The sequence below is a fragment of the Brachyistius frenatus genome, unplaced genomic scaffold, assembly GCF_029030835.1.
Source record: "Brachyistius frenatus isolate BFR_SWC_R1_liver_20210118 unplaced genomic scaffold, ASM2903083v1 Contig_12, whole genome shotgun sequence".
Taxonomy (NCBI): Eukaryota; Metazoa; Chordata; class Actinopteri; family Embiotocidae; genus Brachyistius; species Brachyistius frenatus.
In genome coordinates this window covers 5,735,091-5,754,742 of record NW_027210611.1, presented here as the reverse complement: position 1 = coordinate 5,754,742, position 19,652 = coordinate 5,735,091, and the positions used below count along the sequence as shown (strand labels likewise).

Genomic DNA, 19,652 nt, shown 5'->3' with positions numbered 1-19,652 from the left:
AGTGCACGGTAAGATTGGACTAATCGAACGTGCATATTTCTTCATATTTATTTATTATTAGATGTATTCTCGTGACGTGTGTGAACGTTTTGAAGTCTTTTCATTTCACCTGCATCCCCGGAGGTGTCAAACGGACTAAAGAGCAAATAAGAAATAAATATAAAATCGTAATTCAAAGCGAGAGGTAGGCGTATTGTCAGATCTCATTGGTAGGCAACACGTGCAATGATCAGTCTCAGATATCAGTTAAAAAAAACAAACATGAAATGAATATATGCCTCATAAAAGTCACCGGGGGAAAGACGTAGGTTTGTCGGTCTCTGAACACTCCTCAAGAGTTTCGTAGTACACCCTTTCTGGTCTGCCGCGGAAAAGGACTTTTAATTTAGAACTGCGCCCAGATACTTCTGTAAAAAAAACAACAACAATAATTTATGAGGAGGCGTTGCGTAACTTCAGAGTAAAGTGTGTGTGGTGCATTTCTGCTGGGTAATGACACAAACCTGAGAAATGATCTACAAGTTTTTATTCAAAAGGTCTTTTGAGCGGGAACTCAAAACTCATGCCGGCTGCTACAAAACATTTACCCACAACTTGGAACCAGTCGCACCAAATCTGTGCCTCTTGATTTATGACGGCCTCGTGCCACACCCAGCAAAAACAAAAAGTTAACGCGAACAAGCGCGGGTGTGCGGTCCGTCCATCTGTTCTGCGGGCCGGCGTTCAGAACAAAACCAGATCTGTGAGGGCGCGTTTTCAGAACGCACCCGAGAAACGGAAGAGATTTCATTACAAAACAAACACGTCCGCCCGGTCTGTCTGCGCTCGTGCCGTCGCTCTCACCCTTCGCAACTGATGCAAAATACAACTCCAGCGGCTGAAACGAGAAACCCCGAAAGAAAACGCAGCCCTTTTACAGCTCCCTCCAAAGACTTTTCTTGCAAAACAATATGGAAGATTTGTTTCTCGAGCGAGGCGCTTTATGCAGTCGGCCGGTTTATATCTCCCAAAACGCGGGAGGTGAACGGAGCCTCTCGGCCCCTTTCGGTCGGTCTCTTCCGACTCCGGCTCGCGCCTCGCGCCTCTGGGAGATGTGATCCAGCCTGTCAAATACGATCCGCCGCGACATGGTGCAGACGTAAATATTAAAAGAGGCACTATCGAGGGCTTTCGCTTGTTTCGCGCGCGCGCACAGATAAGGATCCGGAGGCGCCAGTGTCGGGTGTGTGTCAGGCGCGTGTTATTCCTTGTACTCCAGAAACTGCTGCAGTCTTTTCCGGTGCTCCGCGGACACCTGAACGGCTCTGAGGACGAAACGAAAACACAAGAGGGGTCAGTGCGCTCGGCAGCGCTTTTCCGCTACGCACGCACACGCGATGCAGAATTCAGATCGGGACGTCAACCGTCGGCGGGCGTACTTTAAGTGGTCTCCGAAAGTGGTGGTTATCCGGTAGATGGCCGTCTTCAGCGTGGCCCGGACGGCGAAGCGCAGTGTTTTGTAAGTGGAGTCCGCCATGCTGCTGGTCGACCTGGCCGGCTTGCTGGAGGCGTGCGGCAGCTTGAAGTGCCGATCGACGGCCTGAAGATGAGGAGGAGGAGGAGGAGGAGGAGGAGGAGGAGGAGAAGAAGGGGAAAAAAAAAAAAAGAAGAAAACTCAACGACTGCCGTCGACGTGCAAATTAAAGCGGTCCGTCCCCGTTTCATCTGCATCGACGCTGCAGCGTCGCGAGGTCCCGTCGCTCGAGGTGGGACCGGAAACCTCCCGAGACTTCCCCGGGACACACGGAGCCACTTACTGACACATGAACCGCCGTGTCTCGCAGCCCTCATTGTGCCATATTACCCCAACACAACACTTCGTTCTCAGACGGCGAGCTTACTTTTGATTCCTAGAGTTTCCTGGAAGCAGAATCGGAGGCTCCTCTAACGCGGAGCCGGCTCCCAGTTTGGGTTCAGGAGGTCTTCCGTACCTTTTAAGATTGGGTTTAAAACCCGTCCCTTTTTGACGAATCTCATAGCTCCAGCTGCGGGCCCACAGTCACCGCTATAGACCTGGGTTTTTACTTTTGTAATATTGGTGTGTTTTAAAGCGTTATTTGGCTTCCTTGCTGCGTGTTGTTCTGTGACCGCACGGCGTTTTGTGAGCTTTTTTTGCGATTTTTACGCTCTGTTTTTTATACGGTAAAATCGAGTTGGAATAAAACTGTTCCCGTTGCCCCCCCCCCCTCTTTCTGTCATTGCGAAGCGGAACTCGCGACAAATGTGTGATTGTTCACCCACTAATGAGGAACGTGAGCTGGGATTAAACCGTCGCACAGGTTAGTTTTACCCCCCCCCCACTGATGGTGTGTTGTTGCAATAGCAACGTTCTCCGAATGCTAGGAAAGAGTCTCGCGTGCCCTCTGCGGGACACGCGGCGTTAAAAGAAAGCGTCCTCCCGAGGACGCGCGCTTGGGATTGACAAACCACCCTCCGGGGAGTTTTTGTGATATTTGAATTGGAAGTTCAAATTCAGTAAGTTTGTATTTGTATTAAAAGGTACAAAGCTTTTAAAAAGAGTTTTTGAAATTGACTCCAGGCTATTTTGCTGCTGTGTAGCAATTCAAATATTCTGTACAATACGGCAAGTAAGATTAATTCATTTTATTAAGCTCATTAATTAATTAAGTTTTTTGTTTTTTCCTATACGTCTTACATAGTTTACTATTACGGTTTGGACAATTTAGTGACACTGACAACAAGCTGTATTGTTCGTGCATGCCCAACACATAACCTGCATACCACGTCACAAATTTCACTCTATATGTAGATATAGATATATATATATATATCTGTACATAGTTTACGAGAACAACTTACCTCTTGTAAGACTAGCATGCAGCTGAGAATGCTGGGTAACATAGTTTGTACAACTCCAAACTGGTCCTCCGAGAATGAGGCTCGAACGAGGTAAGACAGTCCTGTAAGGGGGACATTGCAGTAAACAGTGAACATGCTGGAGCTACGGGCTGAATTTAAAATCTAAATGGAAAAACAATCAGCGTCTCTCCCCTACCTTCCAAAGCCCAGATGTGAGCCTGGCTGTCAGCAAAGAGAGCCTGACTGGAGGCTTCTGGGAGCTGCGGGACACAATGTTAGCTTGCAGGAGTTATCGTTTCTTTTTAAAACGCAGATTTAATACCGCTCGGGTTAGGGCTAGTTGGGACGCGCTACGGTGAGACTACACCACGACATGCAGGTGGGATTAAAGGGAGATGCGTAAACCTCGGACAGCAGAGCAGACTAACCCGAAGTAGTTTCTGCATGAAGGAAGCGGCGCAATCTTCAGATTTTGTCAGCATCTCACTAAGCCGGTGACTTTACTAACTTTCGGCGCACGCGTTGCGCAACTCCAGCTTTTAAGGTAATTAGGTAAGGCTCATTGGAACAGCGAGACGGATGGAAAAGAGCTACATTAGTAATGGGTGCGCCGTTAGGCCCAGAACCGAGGAGCTGAATTAGTGATGCCGGCACGTGACCGTCACAGATTTGTCAAACCCAAAGCATGCAGGAGCCCCTCTGTGTTCACAAGCTTAAGGGAGACAGCATGCACATGCCACACGTCCTTACCTTGTTAAACAAATACATTATCAGCGCCCGCTTTGCCAAGAAATTTTTAACCTGATGGGACAATTAAGTGTAGAGGTGTTTCGGTATTAAAAGTAGGCAAGATAACGATCAGAAATAACAGCGTTTCACACTAAACTCTGAGCTAGGACCTTCGTGCGAGGAGGATGTACGCTCCCAATATAACAACGGGTAAATAAATATCTTTGGTACATTCAAACTGAGGCTCCGGATTAGACCATTCTTGGAGCCAATGTTGAGGAGCTGACACGTTTACTTCAGTCGCAGTCCTCTTTGAAGGAAAGTGACTTTCCGCTGCCTGCACGGATGTGACTGGTGTGATTTAGATTTAGATGAATAGGAAGAGCAAAAAAAAACAAAAAACAAATGGAGTTCTGTCCATTTCTTCACATCCGACTGTCGGTTTTTAGAAAGTTACAGTAATCTAATGAAGCATAGTCGTGCATTTGGCTCCAATTTGATCAAAGTGTTAATAAGTGTTAAGTGTGAAAAGCGCAACGCTGGACAGATTAACAAATACGTCGTCGCTTTGCTTTGTGATGGGGTTTTAGTACCTGATCTTTTCTGTTCTGGAGGAACTGAGCCAGAAAACTTGGTTTGGAGGGTTCCTGTTTGGGGCTGGGAACTGAGGCTGGAGACGGAGGGGGACTCCCGCTGACCTGGGAATCTGTACAGAGGCCGAGGCTTATTAATCATTCGCCGATGAGTTTGAAAATGACTTCTCAAAAAATGACTCGACGTTAGTTTAAGAGCTACAAAGAACAGCTTAAACATGGTTTAAAAAAAAAAAAAAAAAAATGTATGAATTATTGCCAACTGTTGAGGAAGCACAATTTCAAAGATCCGACACAACTCCATTTGTCTTAACATCGGACAATAAAGCCTGCGTATGATCCGAGGGACCTGACGGCTCCCGCTCTTCTTCTCTCACCTGTGGCGGTGGACCAGAGTTTCGGTGCTCTCCTCATGATGTGCGGGCTCTGCGCGGTGCCGTGCCACGGCGAGCACTGTTCCACCGGGGCAGTGAGACGCCGCAGGGCAGGAGAAGAAAAAGGGCTGTCCAGGTCGGGAGTGAACGGAGCCGTCAGCGGGCTCTGCGGGCCTCCGACGACCGAGCGGGCGAAGACCGACGCTGGGGTCCTCATCAGAAAAGCGGGCCGCGGGCTCATCAGGTCTTCCGTGCCCGAGGTCGCTTTGAGGATTTCACAAAATGAGAAATGACACGTCCATATTCACTGTGCAGTGGTTCAGAAGTCTTCACCGGTGTCAACCACTCGTCTCCAACGACGTACCTGATGTCTCAGATGAAAGCTTCCTTTCGCTCCCGGTGGACAGACATTTGGCCCTGCCGTTGGTCGCTACGGTGTCGTGGTAGGCTACGAGTCTCTGGGTCAGATCAGCCAGCAGAGACAGGCACTCTTTGCTGATGGCGTTCCAGTTATGAGGGTGGCCTCCTGGGAGGGACGGGGGTGAAAAAGATAAATACGTACTGATTTTGCTGTGAGCTACTTTAAAAGCACAATCTGAATATTTAAATGAATCTACACAAGAAAAATCTAATACGGTAAAAACAGAGAGGGTTTTTTTTTTGGTTTGTTAACGAACCACACACAGACCTGGCTGACTCAGACTGAAGACTTCGCAGCGTCGTGATGGAGAATGTTGAGACAACAGAGCCATGTCCTGCAGAGCTAGAAACTGAAATTTGGAGAAAGACGATTCACAACTGATCGAAATTTGGGTTTCAGCACACAGAAAAAACAAACTTGAAAGAGCTACAGGTGGGTTTTTACTTACCTTTAATATCATTGGCTGCTTGTCGGTAAGCACTTTGGAAAGACTGTGGACGTCATCGTCGGTAAAAGGTGACTGCACAGGAAAACTGTACACCTGCAAAGGACATGTAGTTTCATTAATTTTATTAAAGGTCTTCAAAAGATGCATTTAAATGCCTGCTTGAAAGGATTCACCATAAACTTAAAGATAATGTAGTGAAGACAATTAGTGTTCAAATCCTTGCAGCATTGCAAAGCATTGACACTGCTGCCCCCTGGTGACTATAAATAATAATAAAAAAAAAAAACAACAACAGGTGTTGTCTTCTCGGCTATGAATTGACTATCACGAAGAATTAGCTAAATATTTTACGGCGGTCACCAATGTCAGCTTTACATGGACGTTGGGTCAGATCCATAATCTGTGCATTTGTTTAATCAGTCAAGTAAAAACAAAACAAAAATTCAAATCAAAACCAAAATGTGGAAATTGTACTTCCGTTCTCTGGCACAAGACTTTTTTTTTTTATTTTATTTTTTTAAATATTGACAGATTGTCTAATGTTGTTTGATACACATACCTCAGTGACAAAGATCCTAAAGAGCAGCAGTGTGATGTACCAAGTGAAGAGGAGGAAGGTGGCGCTGAGCCACAGGTGGTAGAGCAGAGAGAGGTCCAGCAGTCCGGCTATGCTGTCGAGAGGGTGGACGGAGCTAGAGGTGGGAGATCGCACACAAACACCTTCATCCAAAGCTTTACATCGGTCCGCAGATCAGCCGCGGCGCAAAACATGAACAAGTATTTTCGATTAATCATACGTAATCTACCAACTATCCCGACCTGTTCAGATGGAGATTCAGTGTTTTGCAGATCCATGCTCTTGGAACGTATCCTGTTAAATGTTCAATTCAGATATTTGACACCACATTTAGTAAGTTTGGGCAGAAAAAGCCAAAAGCAAGATCAGAGCAGTCATTGATAACATATTTTCTAAAAAAAAAAAAAAATGACTCGCTGGACAACTTTTAGGAAATTGCTGACTTTCTTAAGATGTAGGAGTTGCGTTCCTGACACGTTATTCATGAACAGAGGCCACTTACCCAAAAAGAAATACACAACAATGAAGTTCCTGACAGAGTACAGAGCTTGAGTGGCGCTGCACTTCATCACCAAAGGAAGGGATCCCTTGAAGCGAAGGTATTTGTATTGCTGGGGAAATTGTAAACACAAACAACAACAATTAACTCGCAGTGGAAAACTGTTTGGTTTCTTTTCCTAAGTTTGGGTTAAATATATATATATATATCTATATTAAGGGTGGGTTCTGCACACAATCTGTGTAGTTTGAGATATTGTGGGTCAAGAAACATGCGCAGACTCATTTGAATTTATGTTGACGAAGGAAAAAAAAAACGTCCATCTTTTTTTTTTTTTTTTATTGGTCAAGATAAACAATTAAAGTCACATTACATACCTGAGCAGTGTGGAAGGAGACATAGTTCATGTTGTGCATCACACCCAGCAGACTGTGAGAGAATCCGACGAAGGCTCCCGCCAGCAGGAGGATGAGATGATACTCATTCAGACACATCTGAGGGAAACTGTCAGGGTCGCAAACACATCGAGACAGTTTCAGACGAAGCATGTAATGCACAAGATCAATAATAGTTTAGCGCGGTTGCTGCTTACTCATCACTCTGTGTGCACGGGTGGCCCAGAGTCTCGTATCGGAAACCGATGGTGACGGCGCAAAACCAGGCCACGATTATTCCCGTGACGGAGTGGACCAGCGAGTTGACGAACTGCTGCGGGTGGAGCAGCTGCCCCAACAGGGCGATTTTCGAGCACGCGACGGTCGGAATGACTGGAAAGACACAAACACACAAATTCTACATGTGGGCAAAAACTATTGAAAAGAAACTGATCCTGACTGTGCGTCGGAGAGATGCACACGTGTACATTATTTGGACTGCACTGACATTGAATGGAAAATGGAAACCCTTTTCTGCGGGGTATCGTCACACTAATTCCTGTGGCAGACATTGGACAAAAGCAGCTTTGAAGTGATTGGATGAATGTCCGAAATCAATTGCATACCGAGGATCAATTATATTGTCTGTAAAAGCTGTGTATTTTCGTCAGCTCTACGCTGCTCTGAACTGATGACATTTACGAGTACATCCAAGCAACACGTCAATCACAAGACGACAACAACGCCCTTCAAACCAAAGTCGGCTGTAGAGCACGACTACGATCCCCTTAAGGAAACGTCTACTTTTCCAGTGTCGTGCCGCTCACCGGTGTAATACTCCAAGTTGAGGAAACCGACCACGAGGATCACGCCGCACAGCAGTATGAAGGAGAAGATGGCGCACGCGCTTGCCAGCAGGGTGAGACATTCTGGGGGAGAGACGTCCTCTACAAGTTAGCTTCGGCACACAAGGTCACGCAGCTCCCGAGTTCAAACCTCAAAAACGGACGAGGCGGCGGCGGCGGTGGCGACTGACCCGATATCGACTGGATGGGGTGGAGGAGACTGAACCTGCTGAGGAGGACAAAAACTGCCGTGGTGGGGGGCAACAACATGACAGCCCAAGCAGTGCTGGCTGCAGCTCTCCAGCAGATCACCTGAACAGAACAGCCACAGTCACATAAATATAACAAGACACACAACTAATTCACCTTGACAGAAGTGAGAACGGGTTGTTGTTGTTGTTGTTGTTTTTTTCTGATGGAAATCAGAAAAATAAGAACATGCCAGATGTCATCCAGCCCAGAGTTTAAAATGAATCACAAGTGACCCTTTTACTCTAAATAATGTTTGACGTCTTAAGTGATTCAAAATAAGACACCATCGGCCTGGAATCAATACTTCTGCTGCTGCTGAAAGTTTATTTCTATTTATTTTATATCTATTTTCCAGTCACTGAATTCACAGTAAGATTTATGTATCCGAGCTTTTAATTTGAGATGGATCCCCGCCGTCAATTCATTTTCCCGTTTGTTCTTCTTTAACAGCAGCTGTGGCACTTCATTCGGTTTTACGTCTGCAAGGTACTAACCCTTAAACACGTGATCTGCATTATATATGTCCGTTTCAGTGGTAAACACGTTTGTTTTGATTTGTTGGTTCTTATTCCTTTTCATAATCGGCTTCCGTTTATTTTAAACGACGAGTTACCGCTCACATTTTAGTGCCGGGTTTTTTTTTTTTACCCTACTTGCAGCTGTTTTTCTTCTTCTGTAAGTACTTTTAAAAAATAATAATAATAATAATTTTTAAAAAATCGGTAATAACATTTGGAAAAAGCCCGTTAGCTGCAGCTAACAGAAACTTCGTGTTAGCACGCGATGGCGCGCGTTATGACGAACTGATTTTAAAAGATTTAAAAAAACAGACTCACCTTGCGGATGAACCAGCAACTTTGCTCTGTAGAAAACATGTTGTTTGGATGACTGGAAAGTCTCTCGGCGATAGATTTAAAAAAAAAAAAAAAAAATGTCTTCGGCTCCTCGGCTGTCCGACTATTTACCTCTCAGTTTCCCATATCGCGCCACATGCATTCACAGGACCTCTCAAGGACCCCGATTAAAAGCTGTCCACCGTACTGCCTGCTGCCAGCGTTTCACGTCAGCATGGATTTATTTGAAATTTTCTGGCTCATGTAAACTTGGTTAAACTTCACTAGCTCGCAAACATTAACTTAAAAATGCTTTCCTTTAAGGTTGACTTCAACAGATCTAAAAAAAAAAAAAAAAAATTTTTTAAATTGTTTTTACATTTGACTCTTACATTACTCTTATAACAAAACATTATCACAACACGAAATTACACAAGGCACCAAGACAAGCCATAAATCAACTTTACAATGTTAAAATTGTATCTCATTTTACTTATAGTCTGTCAATTACAGGTATATTAAACATATAGTCAAATCATTATTTGTTAAGTCTCTGCTTTATGTTCCCTGCAGAGTGTTCGTCCTGTCTGTCTGTGAATCACGTCAATTTTGAATTCCTTTAGTTTCATCATGCATGTAAGTTTTGTTGTCATGATGGTAGCCATTTCCGTAAGTTGGAAAACTGTGTTCATCCAAAACAGTCTTTTTGTCCTTGTCCCGAGAAAATGACTTGGTCTCAAAAGCGTTGACTGGAAGCTTTTGGGATCCACTGATGGACATTTCAGTTTGAATTGCTTTATGGATGAAAGGTTTATGTCCGGGCTTCTGGGTAATTGCAGGGAGGGCAAGCTGCTCCCTCTGCACCTTCTTGTCTTCCCACAGCTTCAGTAGACGGCGCTGATTATTTGTCATATCCTTGAGATTTTGCTTTAATGACTGCACTTGATCCTCCAACAGTGTTTTGGAGGTGACCGTGTTTGCCAGCTCTGATGCCAGGTCATCAATGGTCAGACTGAGTTTACCAGCCTTCTCTACCAGGTAGCTGCACTCCCGCTCCTTTTCATGCAAGTCATTGATAACGTCCCTGGTGGACTTTCCATCGAACTTTGGGTCGCACTCAAGTCCAATTTCAGTACGCAGAACCTTGACTTGTTTCCTCAGCCCTTTGTTGTCCACAGTCAAGGTCTTCAGTTTCTGTTTCACAGCCTCAGTTGAACGCATCTTCGACTCGTACTGTCTGAGTTTCTCCCTGAGGACATTTTCTCTATGCATGGCGTCGTCTCTTTCCTTTCTGCATTTCTCCAAAAGTTTCAACGTCTCAAATTTGGACACTTTTTCACCTTTGCCATTCGAGGAGGCCATCCTGAAAAAAGGTGTCCAAGTCAACAATATAAAGAAAAATTAAAAAGCCATTTCCTTTAAAAAAAAAAAAAAAAAAAAAAAAATACTATTTTTAAGCAATTCAAATAGTCCTCGAGTGCGTGTTGATAAATCCACCAGCGCGAGCAGCTGCCTGCATGCCTGAGACTGAAGCAGGTGACATTCCACTAACAGGGTTATCTGTTTGACAGGCAGCTCCTGTGTAACTCAAAGCTGAGGCTAGAATGACCATTAATTAGGGCGCCACCATCCCATTGACGCTTCAAGTGACACAATTTCTTTTTTCTATTTTGTTAATTAATCTAAAAACTTTGCCCTTGTTATTCAATGGCAATATTAAACACGGTCTTCAGGTGGGTTCCTTGCGTGTGAAGTGCTGACCACAGACTGTCTGCCTTGCGTTCGGTCAGTTCATATGTTAAGATTTTCCACTGCGGGTGATCTGTGCATCCAAACGGTGACACAGTAGATTCTATCAGTTTGCTCGACCACACGACAGACTAGATGGATGAGTTGGAAAAACAGCGGCGGCAGCCAAATGTTCACTTTTGGAGTTAGACGCACTCTTTGAAATGTTGAAGTTATACCTATTAGTTACGATCTCGCCCTTAAATATTTAAAATGTCCAACTGTTGAAGTGGTCTGGCAGCACTTTAATGCCGTCAGGAGCTGCTGGAAAAGGGTCACGTTGCCGACACGTGTGGGAGCTGGGGTGATTTGAGGTTGTCCGGTTTAAAAACTTTGGAGGTTTTACATGAAGAAAAAGATGTGAATAAAAATTAACCAGTATTTCAAATATTTATTCTTAAGCAACTATCCAGTCAGTAGACATTTGTATTTGGACTTTTTAGGTAGACACATTGTTTTCACGCATGACAAACACTGAATCCACATAAAATTTTAGTAAATTTCTATTGATATTTTTTTTGCATCGAGTTTGATGTGGATTTCAGATTTTTATTTAGCAAAGACATTTTTTTTTATTCAATCCTCTGATGTAAAAATTATGAGAAAAAGATAGGCATGTTTCCTAAAAATGTTAAATTCTTTTTTAATGAATGTGACGCCACCGTGAAAATAATCTGTTCAAAAGGTTCTAGGTGGACTGTAAATGGATTATTGTCATGAAAATGGAATCTATAATAAATGAATGATTTCAATAATAAAAGTGCAACCCATAATAACAATTTTTTTAAATTTTTTTTCCCCCAATGAAACATACATTTTATCAAATGTAATTTGTAATAATCATAACAAAAACAAAATTACAAAAATAGTTACACAACCCCTCGAAAACATTAGATGTGTCTTTGGCATTAGTTGCAGTCACTTAGAGTGATATTGGAGGAAAACACATTATGTGTACTTAAGTCTAATCCTTTAATATCTTACCAACACCTATACAGATCGCTAGCCCGTTCCCACTTTAGGTATATAAAAAAAAATGCATATACAAAAAAACCATTGATGCCACACCCATTAATGCACAAACTGGTAATCTAAATATTTTAACACAAGAGCTACAACATAAATCTACCATACTAAAAGAGCTCTTGTGTGCGGTGTAAAACCATACCCCATTTATTTTTAAAGGTAGTTTAGAACCCATCCCATTAGAAATAACATACTTGGCACCAGTGTACATTTTCAGAGGTCGCGCAGCTGAACCGAGCACACACAATGGATTTTGAAGGTGCTAAGCCAGAATGTCCGAGTGCTGGTGAAATCCAGACGTCCCATGACTCCACCACCAAAGCAACCCGATTCTCTCTAATAGGGAAACAGGAGAACCTCCAATTCGAGAAAAAGAATAACACTTGCTTTGGGAAGGAGAAATCATGTACAGGAAGTCCGGTGTCAGATGTTCCAACTCCAGCAGGTCAAAAAGACGCACGCTGGAGCCGAAGCAACGAATATAGGGCAACGATGTCGACCTGCAACTGAAGTGGAAAAGACTTCATTCTCGACACGGCTAAGTGTAAATACAAAAACAACTATAAGGAAGTACATGGTGGAGGAATATAATTTACAGGTATCAGGTTATTTAGTGCATTTGTACCAAGGCACCACGGCTTAAGAACCTTCTGTGTCACCATTGTTTACCTTCAGACAATGGAAGGCTTTCATGTGGAAGACGGTGCCTTGGTCAGGGCACCACAGTTGGAAGGGAACTGTCAACTAGTAGTGCTTGTTCTGCTTTGTAAAAGAAGTGAGTCTGAAAAAAAAATAGAAAAATAAATTAAATAGTGTCAAAGTAACTCTGAAAAGAAGTGAGTTAGCGTGCAGCAAATGTCCAGTTTCACAGAATAGAATATAGCATTCCTGCAAACCATTCATCTTAGTCAGCCTTCAGACGCGGGCTCACTTTGTCGACTAATTACATGAATGTGACGAGACATATGATACCCCTCTCCCCCACTCTCCCACCACCACGGAGCTGTCAGTATTCCCATGAAGAAGTGCACTAACAGCCCGTTCTCACACCAGTTAGCAAATGCGGTCACAGTTTTCCGTTGAAGAGAGTCTCCCCCCGGAGGGTCGAGTTCACTTGATGCGATCAGGTATGTTCGTTTCCCAGAAACACGCAGCGGGAGACACGCAAAAAATGTCAGTGCGGTCTTGTGACTGGCAGGTGCGAGCCGGGTCGAAAGCTTGGCCATTTCGACATCGCCGACTCAATCATTGTTATCTACACCGAGACGGACACGCAGAACGAACCACCTGGATCGGTGCGGACGCAACGTGCCAAAGCCGGGACAATGAATGCTGTATCTTATTCCGAACAGATTTATTTTCCATACCTCTAAATTTGTGATCGAGTTAAATAAGCGCATCAAATGCGAGCAGCGAATTACCTTACAAACGACAGCCAGCAGGACGTTGAGCGACACGATGGCCGACATGACCGTGATGATAACTTTGGGGTGGTCGTCCCTGACTGCGGGCCAGAAAGTCATCACCAGGACCGAGCCAGAGAGGCAAAGCGCCACCAGGACGGAGCTCCACCTCAGCCACTCAAACGGGAGAATCCACAGAACCTTATTGAGGAAACAACAGAGGATTACAGAATATGCCTTTTTTATGGAAATGCTACAAACGTCTTAAATGCTGTTGATCACCAAGATTTACAAGAACGTATAACCGCCGCATTACATTGTGATAATAGGCAACAATATTTAATATTAAATGCTATCACTCAACACTGCGTTTTGCATTAAACTGACATTGTATTATTGTTTTCAACAATGTCACGTTGTGGTTTCTGAGCTGAAATGTAATATTGTTTTTAGTTGTATTTTGATGCCAATTATATGCTGCTGAGAAGCCATCCTTAAAAAGGTCCCATATTTTCACACTTTTCCATTTTTTTTTATTAATAATCCAAAAGAAGATATTTTTGTTGCTTTAAGTAACAAAAGCCATCTCAATATAGTTTTACATCTCCTCTCCTTAGCTTTTCTGTGAAACTACCAGGAAAAGGCTGTTTTATGTCTGCGTCATAAAGGTGCATTGATATCAATGATCCCCTCTTCTGATTGGCTGACTTTTGTCTGAGTGACGCATCACCAGGCCAATCACAGGTTTTCTTCAGTCTTGTAGTTTGCTAGCTCTGTGACAGCATGGCCACTCAGTATCTAGACAGCACATAGACCTGCTTTATAATCTAAAAAGAAACAGAAATCTGATTTTATACAATATGCAACCTATAAATTGTTCGGAGTAGCTTTTCAATTCATCTGTCTCGTTCCTAAATGTCAAATATTCTACGCTTATGAAGCTGGATGTAAAGATACTATGTAAAGGCACAGTCTGCAGCGTATTAAAAAAAAAAAAAAAAAAAAAAAAATCGGTGTGAATGTCATGTCGATACTGCTGTTATTTTGAAATCAAAAATTCCAATTCTTACCACTGCAGGTATGTAAATTGAAAGGGAATATCCGTACACACAGACGATCTCCATGAAGGAGTATGACACCAGGTTCATGATCTTGTTGTTTCGCCAGAGCAGCAAACCCCAGAGGGCGAGAGGCACCAACCAAGCGTAGGCGAAGATTGTCATCGCAGCTACGGTCACTGGAAAACAGAAGGAATTCAAAGATGAAGAGTGAAATGGATGTTTCCGTCTCACATGCATCGCAGGTGACGTTCAAAGAATAATGGCACTTACCTTTTTGGAATTCTTGAGTATACTTATATTTCGGGTTGCCAAATTCCACCAAAAATTTGGAAATATTTCCACTTATGGCAGTGGCAAAAACAAGTGTGGTGCAAATCCAGAACGGTCCTGAAAGCAGAAATATCAAGCAATACAATTTGAATTTGCCCGCTCGTTGGATTCCCAGCATTTTTGAAAAATATTATAAAGTTGTCGATCCAAAAGAGCTGACCGTAAAGATCGGGATTTCTGCGAAGGTAGACATGAACAAAGTTCTTTCCAGGCCACGGCAGCATTGATCCGATAATTCTTTCTTTCACCTAAAAGACATTTTTAGAAACTATTACACATATCAGCCAATCAAAAACCGCATTTGTTCTGAAGTCTTTCTATTCTATATTACAAGTTGTCATAGTGGTAAAAAAAAAAAAAAAAAAAAAGTCACAAGATAAGGAAATACACTTACATGGTGGGTCTCCACATCAAAAAACCTTTGGTAGTAATCAAACGTCCAGAAAGGGATATTTTTCTTTTCCCCAGAGAGAAGCTTTAATTGAAAAAAAAAACAAATAAATAAATTAAAAATATGAGAAAAACAAAAATGAATCAGAACATTTCACACTAGTTTAACGAGTTCCTCGGCACTAATCTCGTCCCGACCTCTGCTTTGTCGTCAGTGCCAAGCGGGTCTTCATCATCACCAACAACATCATCTGCAGTGAAGCCAGTGGCAGTTCTTTGCTTCTGGGGCTTCACGTCTTCATCTTCAATGCTGACGGTCGTCGCATCTCTGTTGGCCTCCGACAGGCTGTCAGCTTCCTCAAATTCTAATGTAATGGTGTGTGGGATGAATGGACAAATGCTAATTAAGTTCTCAGGAAAAAAAAAAATGCGGTTACAGACGGCCAACGAAGTACAAACCAGCACATTCCTATACTAAATGCACAAAAGGCCGTGCAGGACACTCACCCTGAAATTGAAACGGATCGTTCGTCGACGCCATTTACACGTATTCGCTTCTCAGCGACGACGTACGTTTGTCCCAAGTGTTTATCGGTGAGTTAACGTCGCGCAAAGGCAACAACTTAATCGGAAACCTGGTAAAGAAACAACCGCAACTTGTTGAGCCTGCGATTCCCCGGAAATTGATTTAACGTGTTGTAAACTACGGACGATACAGGGATCGTCCGCAATGTTATGAGTTAGCTGAGTTAGCTACCAAGTTCTCACCTGGAAAAACTCCACTACTCAAGCCATTCACGATCTGACATTAGGACTTGTAAAAAAAACAACAACAACAACAACAAAAAAAGTATCGGTCGTGTTTGAAAATTCAGTGTATAGTTCCTGTTATTTATGCAATAATGTATGTTTAACAAATTATCCTCCAAAAAGTAATTTCTCTACTGTCAGCTACGTTTAGCGTTGCCTGGAAGACGAAGCGGTATTCTTTTTTTTTTTTTAAACCTAGGACGGTGAAGGCTTGAGCCGCCACTGATTGGCTGGTTCTGCTTGCCTTCGCGATTAAGTCGAGGAATGAGGGGTGATGATTGGTTAGAGGTGGCGTAACGTTATCATGATGAGCCAATCAGAGGTAGAGTAGGGCGGACCATACCTTCGCCTTCCTAGGAAATAAATACCGACCGCCCAGTCACCTAAACAAGAGTTTCTTCCTGTGATTATTCATTTTCAAAGTAAAGGTTTAATTTTCCAAAAAAAAAAAATTAACATACATTTGATGGTGTCAAGAGGGGTTGATTATGATTCGCGTACAAGCTATTTTACGTGAAATTCTTGCTGTTTCGGACGACTTCGGATGAGTAAAATAGGATCTTGAAACAAGCATCTATTATTAATGGACTTTTAGTTTGAAGTTAGAAAACTAAACCTGCAGCTCGGGTGCCGGGGCGCTGCGGGATACTGAAAGGGACGCGACACGCTTGCAAAAGTACACGCAAGCCCGTAAAGAAATTGGCGTAAAAATACGAGAGAAAAGGTAGCATATGATAAAATTATCAAACTTTAGAGGATCATCTTTGTTGAGGTTTTTTTTTTTTTTTTAATGAAGTCGATGACCCTATTCATTGGCTAGCCGGTGAGCTTCTTTGAATTTATGTTATGCTTCCGGTTAGCTAACTAAAACGTGAAGTTAAGTTCACTTTTATCTTTTTTAAGAAAAAAAAAAAGAAGAAAAAAAAAAAAAGGGCGACTTCACTATGGACAATAGCGCCGTTTATGTCCGAGAAAGAGGCAACCTTCGTCAGGTCAGTGACATTGTCCTGGCACAGCCGAAGCCGGTGTCATCGTGCAGAAGGACAAACCCGTTCGTGCTGAGAAAGGAGCATTTCATTTTCACCTACAACGAAGAGGGAAGCCTGAGGTACACCTCAAAATCTCTCTTCGACATCGCTCTGTTGTTTGTGGCTGACAACATTCACCACGTGGACTCCCTGGTCGGCTTCCCTGAGCAGATAGGCGACAGGCTTTTTGTAGCAGCAGAGGAGAATCGCGTATTTTTAAACCCAGACATTTCTCCAAAAGCCATGCAGTTGTTCAGTGATGCATATGGCCAGATGGTGCTTGAATCACTCTGTCTACGAAATAGGTAGGTTATGCTGCAACTGCCGCTAACTCTGTTTTTCGTTGGATTTTTGATTTTGATTTTTATTACCATAAACAGCATCATTTCCTTTCCCTCTGCAGGTTTCCTCTCTTGCACGAGAGGCTGGACGACATAAAAACCTTTCACAGTTTGAAGTCTCTGGATTTGTTTGGCTGCAAACTGGGAGACAGTCATGAGCTCTTCCAGCACCTGACATCCCCCTCGTTGGCATGGTGAGGCTTTTCTCAGTCTCCCCCAAGACCTTGACGTGAACAATTTAGTCAAAGATGTCTCTTAACACTTCTGCCTTTCTTCTTCAGCAGCCTATTTCAGCTTTCTATTGGTGGCAACGGTCTGTCAGATGCCGGCCTGCAAAGATTGACTGCACCCGTCCGGATGATGCGGAAGGGACTGGACTGTCTTCAGCTCCTTGATGTTTCCTGTTAGTTACCAAAAAAAAAAAAAAAAAAAAAGATTAGCTGCTTCCATATCGTAGTGGTGGCACAAACAATTCCATCCACCAGCTGACGTCTACAATTAAATTGTTGATCTTTCTGATACAGACAACCCCATCTCAGAGAGCGCTCTCAAGTACCTCACATGCCTCCCAAAACTTGTGAAGCTCGATGTATCTGGGACCAGGATGAAGGTGAGGCAGTAATAGGATGTGTGGAACACTCGGCTGCTGCTTCTTGCGAGCCCGACAATTAAATGGCATTTGTTCCCTCCAGCTTGGCACCGGATTGAAGACCAAGATTCAGGACCTGTTGGGGCTCATTTATTCTGAGAAACCACTGGATAGCTTTGATCACTCGAGGTGTAAAACAGAAGGCTGGGCGGAGCAGGTAAACGCTTTCAGACGCTGATAAATTAATAGAAATTCATACGTTTTCTTTCAAATAGGCTGTGTTTTTGTAAAAAAATAAATAAAAAAAAAGGGCTACGATCATGTGCCACTCACTATTTGACATCTCGTAAACGAATGCTTTACTTATTTTCAGGTTGTAAATCAGTGGGAAACAAATAGCTCACAAATGCCAAAGCAGAAGAAAATTGAAGAATCGAGAACGTCAGCGCTTCGCTTTTGTGAGTTAACTCCATTTACATTGCAATGGGCTATTTAAAGAACGCTGAAGAAATTATTCCCTCGCACAGTGCAGTTTTAAAAGTGTTTTATTTTCTGTAGTCGGCAGGCAAAAGTTTGTCAGAGAGGTGCTGAATGCGGTACCCCTGATTTGTCAGAACGCGGAAGAGGCCGAGACGGAGAGACTGCATTTCTGCAGACCTGCGGCAAACAGTCACGTGAAAGAGACACAAAATCCTACGACGACAAATCATCAAGCGAAGACTCCCTGGCGTGACACCAAGAAAAGGAAGCACCAGTCAGAAAAGTGCGACACTCCACGTCCGAGTCCTCCAACAAAACGTGCGTCCCCTTCGGGTTTTTCGGCGGAGGACATCGACTTGTTGAACAGCTATTAAGACGTGCGTCCGGGTAATGTTCCACATGTTCATATACAAGTAGCTTCAAAGACGAGTCACACTGGTCAACTAAAAGAAAAAAAAAATTCTTGCCTTAACGTGTCATTGTTGATATATTTTTATAAGTAAAATTTTGTATTTTTTTATGCGTCTTTTGCCTTTTTGTGGTTTGGAAACACAACCTAGCACATATGTGTAGACTTTTAGAGCAGGCAAACTTTCGCGGGGCCCTAGAAGTTTCATTTTTCCAGGGTGTCAGTTAGTTTAATGCTAATGTGTTTAACATTTTTTACTCCCTAATCTTGGGGCCCCGTACTGAAGGCCCCTGTGCAAGCTTTCTGTTCACACATTAAAAACCTGGTGCCTATAGATTATCCAAGCACTCAACTGCAGACCGATTCGAGAGTTTGTTATGTCGGCAGAAGCTATTAAATCGTCCGCCTTGAAGCGGAGATGATGAGCAGGCTTGCAGAGGTCTGGTAAACCCACTTCAATTCCACAACCCCCAATTTATTTATTTTTTTTTTCCATTTTCGAACTTTTAAGTTCCATCACTTGAGGCAATTTGTGAGACTGTGCACACCTTCCTCCAAAGCTACAAAAAGGCTTTGTACAACTTTTTTCACATGAATGCAGCAGTACTTCCCGTAGACACACTTTGATGTGTAAAATCTGTGCGGTTCCCCCTTAAAATCGAATTATCACACGGCAAACCTGGAGGCCGGGTAGGACTGGAACGCAGAAAAACGACATACAGCACGGAGAGTATATAGGACTTCCTAGTTTAATTCAGTCTCCGTGTAGCTAGAAAAATGGGGTAGGCAACAGTTACATGGAGTAATGAGCACATTGTTAAAATAATACGATAACATAGGGTAGCCGTGTGTCGTCGTCGTCCCCCACCCCCTCCCGAGATGAAACCTTTCTGTTTATTGTGCAACTATAAAGAAGTTGTGTGATGGTTCATTACAGAGATCAGCGATTAGCAAGTGCTATTCTTTAATTTTCATCAAAATAAAAGATTAGAGATGTAACTAGGACCTTCAGTGTTGCACAAACTGAACACTAATGTGTTGTAGGGAAGGTTGACTTAAACGCAACCATATAGGCGATTGATTTCAAGCAAGAGTCCAAAGAATCTGTCCATTTGGAAACTATTGCACCGATTAATTAAATCCTCCACAGCTGCATTCTTGTGTTGAAACAGATTTGTTTACTGGTGGAGCCC

The 19,652-nt window shown here is 43.1% G+C and overlaps 4 protein-coding genes across 7 annotated transcripts; 1 reads left to right on the top strand and 3 right to left on the bottom strand.

Annotated features, from left to right (window-relative positions):
• Window positions 1–1,225: 1,225 nt before the first annotated feature.
• On the bottom strand, window positions 1,226–8,962 carry ndc1 (NDC1 transmembrane nucleoporin). Of its 2 annotated transcripts, XM_069692412.1 has the most exons (18): window positions 8,808–8,962; window positions 7,911–8,031; window positions 7,702–7,803; window positions 7,093–7,267; window positions 6,878–7,004; window positions 6,504–6,612; window positions 6,244–6,295; window positions 5,984–6,116; window positions 5,425–5,517; window positions 5,244–5,325; window positions 4,920–5,081; window positions 4,559–4,819; window positions 4,182–4,294; window positions 3,610–3,660; window positions 3,056–3,119; window positions 2,860–2,960; window positions 1,419–1,579; window positions 1,226–1,304 (listed from the first exon to the last, which is right to left on the bottom strand). In XM_069692412.1, exons 1-18 carry the CDS (start codon window positions 8,844–8,846, stop codon window positions 1,241–1,243), a joined length of 2,010 nt encoding a protein of 669 aa, XP_069548513.1. In that variant the 5' UTR covers window positions 8,847–8,962; the 3' UTR covers window positions 1,226–1,240. The 2 variants fall into 2 exon arrangements, with proteins under 2 accessions (XP_069548513.1, XP_069548514.1); XM_069692413.1 differs by lacking the exon at window positions 3,610–3,660.
• Window positions 8,963–9,407: 445 nt separating this feature from the next.
• Window positions 9,408–10,166, bottom strand: LOC138617177 (uncharacterized). Its single transcript, XM_069691930.1, has one exon. It carries the CDS (start codon window positions 10,164–10,166, stop codon window positions 9,408–9,410), a length of 759 nt encoding a protein of 252 aa, XP_069548031.1.
• Window positions 10,167–11,347: 1,181 nt separating this feature from the next.
• Window positions 11,348–15,373, bottom strand: yipf1 (Yip1 domain family, member 1). Of its 2 annotated transcripts, XM_069692411.1 has the most exons (9): window positions 15,310–15,373; window positions 15,001–15,167; window positions 14,807–14,887; window positions 14,573–14,660; window positions 14,353–14,469; window positions 14,092–14,258; window positions 13,040–13,222; window positions 12,288–12,399; window positions 11,348–12,124 (listed from the first exon to the last, which is right to left on the bottom strand). In XM_069692411.1, the coding sequence occupies exons 1-8, from the start codon at window positions 15,341–15,343 to the stop codon at window positions 12,331–12,333; spliced, it is 906 nt and encodes a 301-aa protein (XP_069548512.1). In that variant the 5' UTR covers window positions 15,344–15,373; the 3' UTR covers window positions 11,348–12,124; window positions 12,288–12,330. The 2 variants fall into 2 exon arrangements, with proteins under 2 accessions (XP_069548512.1, XP_069548511.1); XM_069692410.1 differs by having other exon boundaries at window positions 11,348–12,399.
• Window positions 15,374–16,267: 894 nt separating this feature from the next.
• On the top strand, window positions 16,268–18,570 carry lrrc42 (leucine rich repeat containing 42). 2 transcript variants are annotated; one of them, XM_069692409.1, is made up of 7 exons: window positions 16,268–16,945; window positions 17,044–17,175; window positions 17,266–17,384; window positions 17,506–17,591; window positions 17,674–17,787; window positions 17,944–18,028; window positions 18,129–18,570. In XM_069692409.1, the coding sequence occupies exons 1-7, from the start codon at window positions 16,557–16,559 to the stop codon at window positions 18,422–18,424; spliced, it is 1,221 nt and encodes a 406-aa protein (XP_069548510.1). In that variant the 5' UTR covers window positions 16,268–16,556; the 3' UTR covers window positions 18,425–18,570. The 2 variants fall into 2 exon arrangements, with proteins under 2 accessions (XP_069548510.1, XP_069548509.1); XM_069692408.1 differs by having other exon boundaries at window positions 17,263–17,384.
• The last annotated feature ends 1,082 nt before the right edge of the window (window positions 18,571–19,652 follow it).

Coding starts and splice junctions, on each gene's coding strand:
- ndc1 (XM_069692412.1), bottom strand. CDS start 8,846: ATGTTTTCTACAGAGCAAAGTTGCTGGTTCATCCGCAAG. Junction 6,296..6,503: donor TGTTGTGTATTTCTTTTTGG/GTAAGTGGCCTC, acceptor AACATTTAACAG/GATACGTTCCAAGAGCATGG. Junction 3,661..4,181: donor TCCAGAACAGAAAAGATCAG/GTACTAAAACCC, acceptor TTGTCCCATCAG/GTTAAAAATTTCTTGGCAAA.
- LOC138617177 (XM_069691930.1), bottom strand. CDS start 10,166: ATGGCCTCCTCGAATGGCAAAGGTGAAAAAGTGTCCAAATTTGAGACG.
- yipf1 (XM_069692410.1), bottom strand. CDS start 15,343: ATGGCGTCGACGAACGATCCGTTTCAATTTCAGG. Junction 15,168..15,309: donor CGATCCGTTTCAATTTCAGG/GTGAGTGTCCTG, acceptor CCATTACATTAG/AATTTGAGGAAGCTGACAGC. Junction 13,223..14,091: donor CAATTTACATACCTGCAGTG/GTAAGAATTGGA, acceptor TTCCTCAATAAG/GTTCTGTGGATTCTCCCGTT.
- lrrc42 (XM_069692408.1), top strand. CDS start 16,557: ATGGACAATAGCGCCGTTTATGTCCGAGAAAGAGGCAACCTTCGTCAG. Junction 17,592..17,673: donor TATCTGGGACCAGGATGAAG/GTGAGGCAGTAA, acceptor TGTTCCCTCCAG/CTTGGCACCGGATTGAAGAC. Junction 17,788..17,943: donor CAGAAGGCTGGGCGGAGCAG/GTAAACGCTTTC, acceptor ACTTATTTTCAG/GTTGTAAATCAGTGGGAAAC.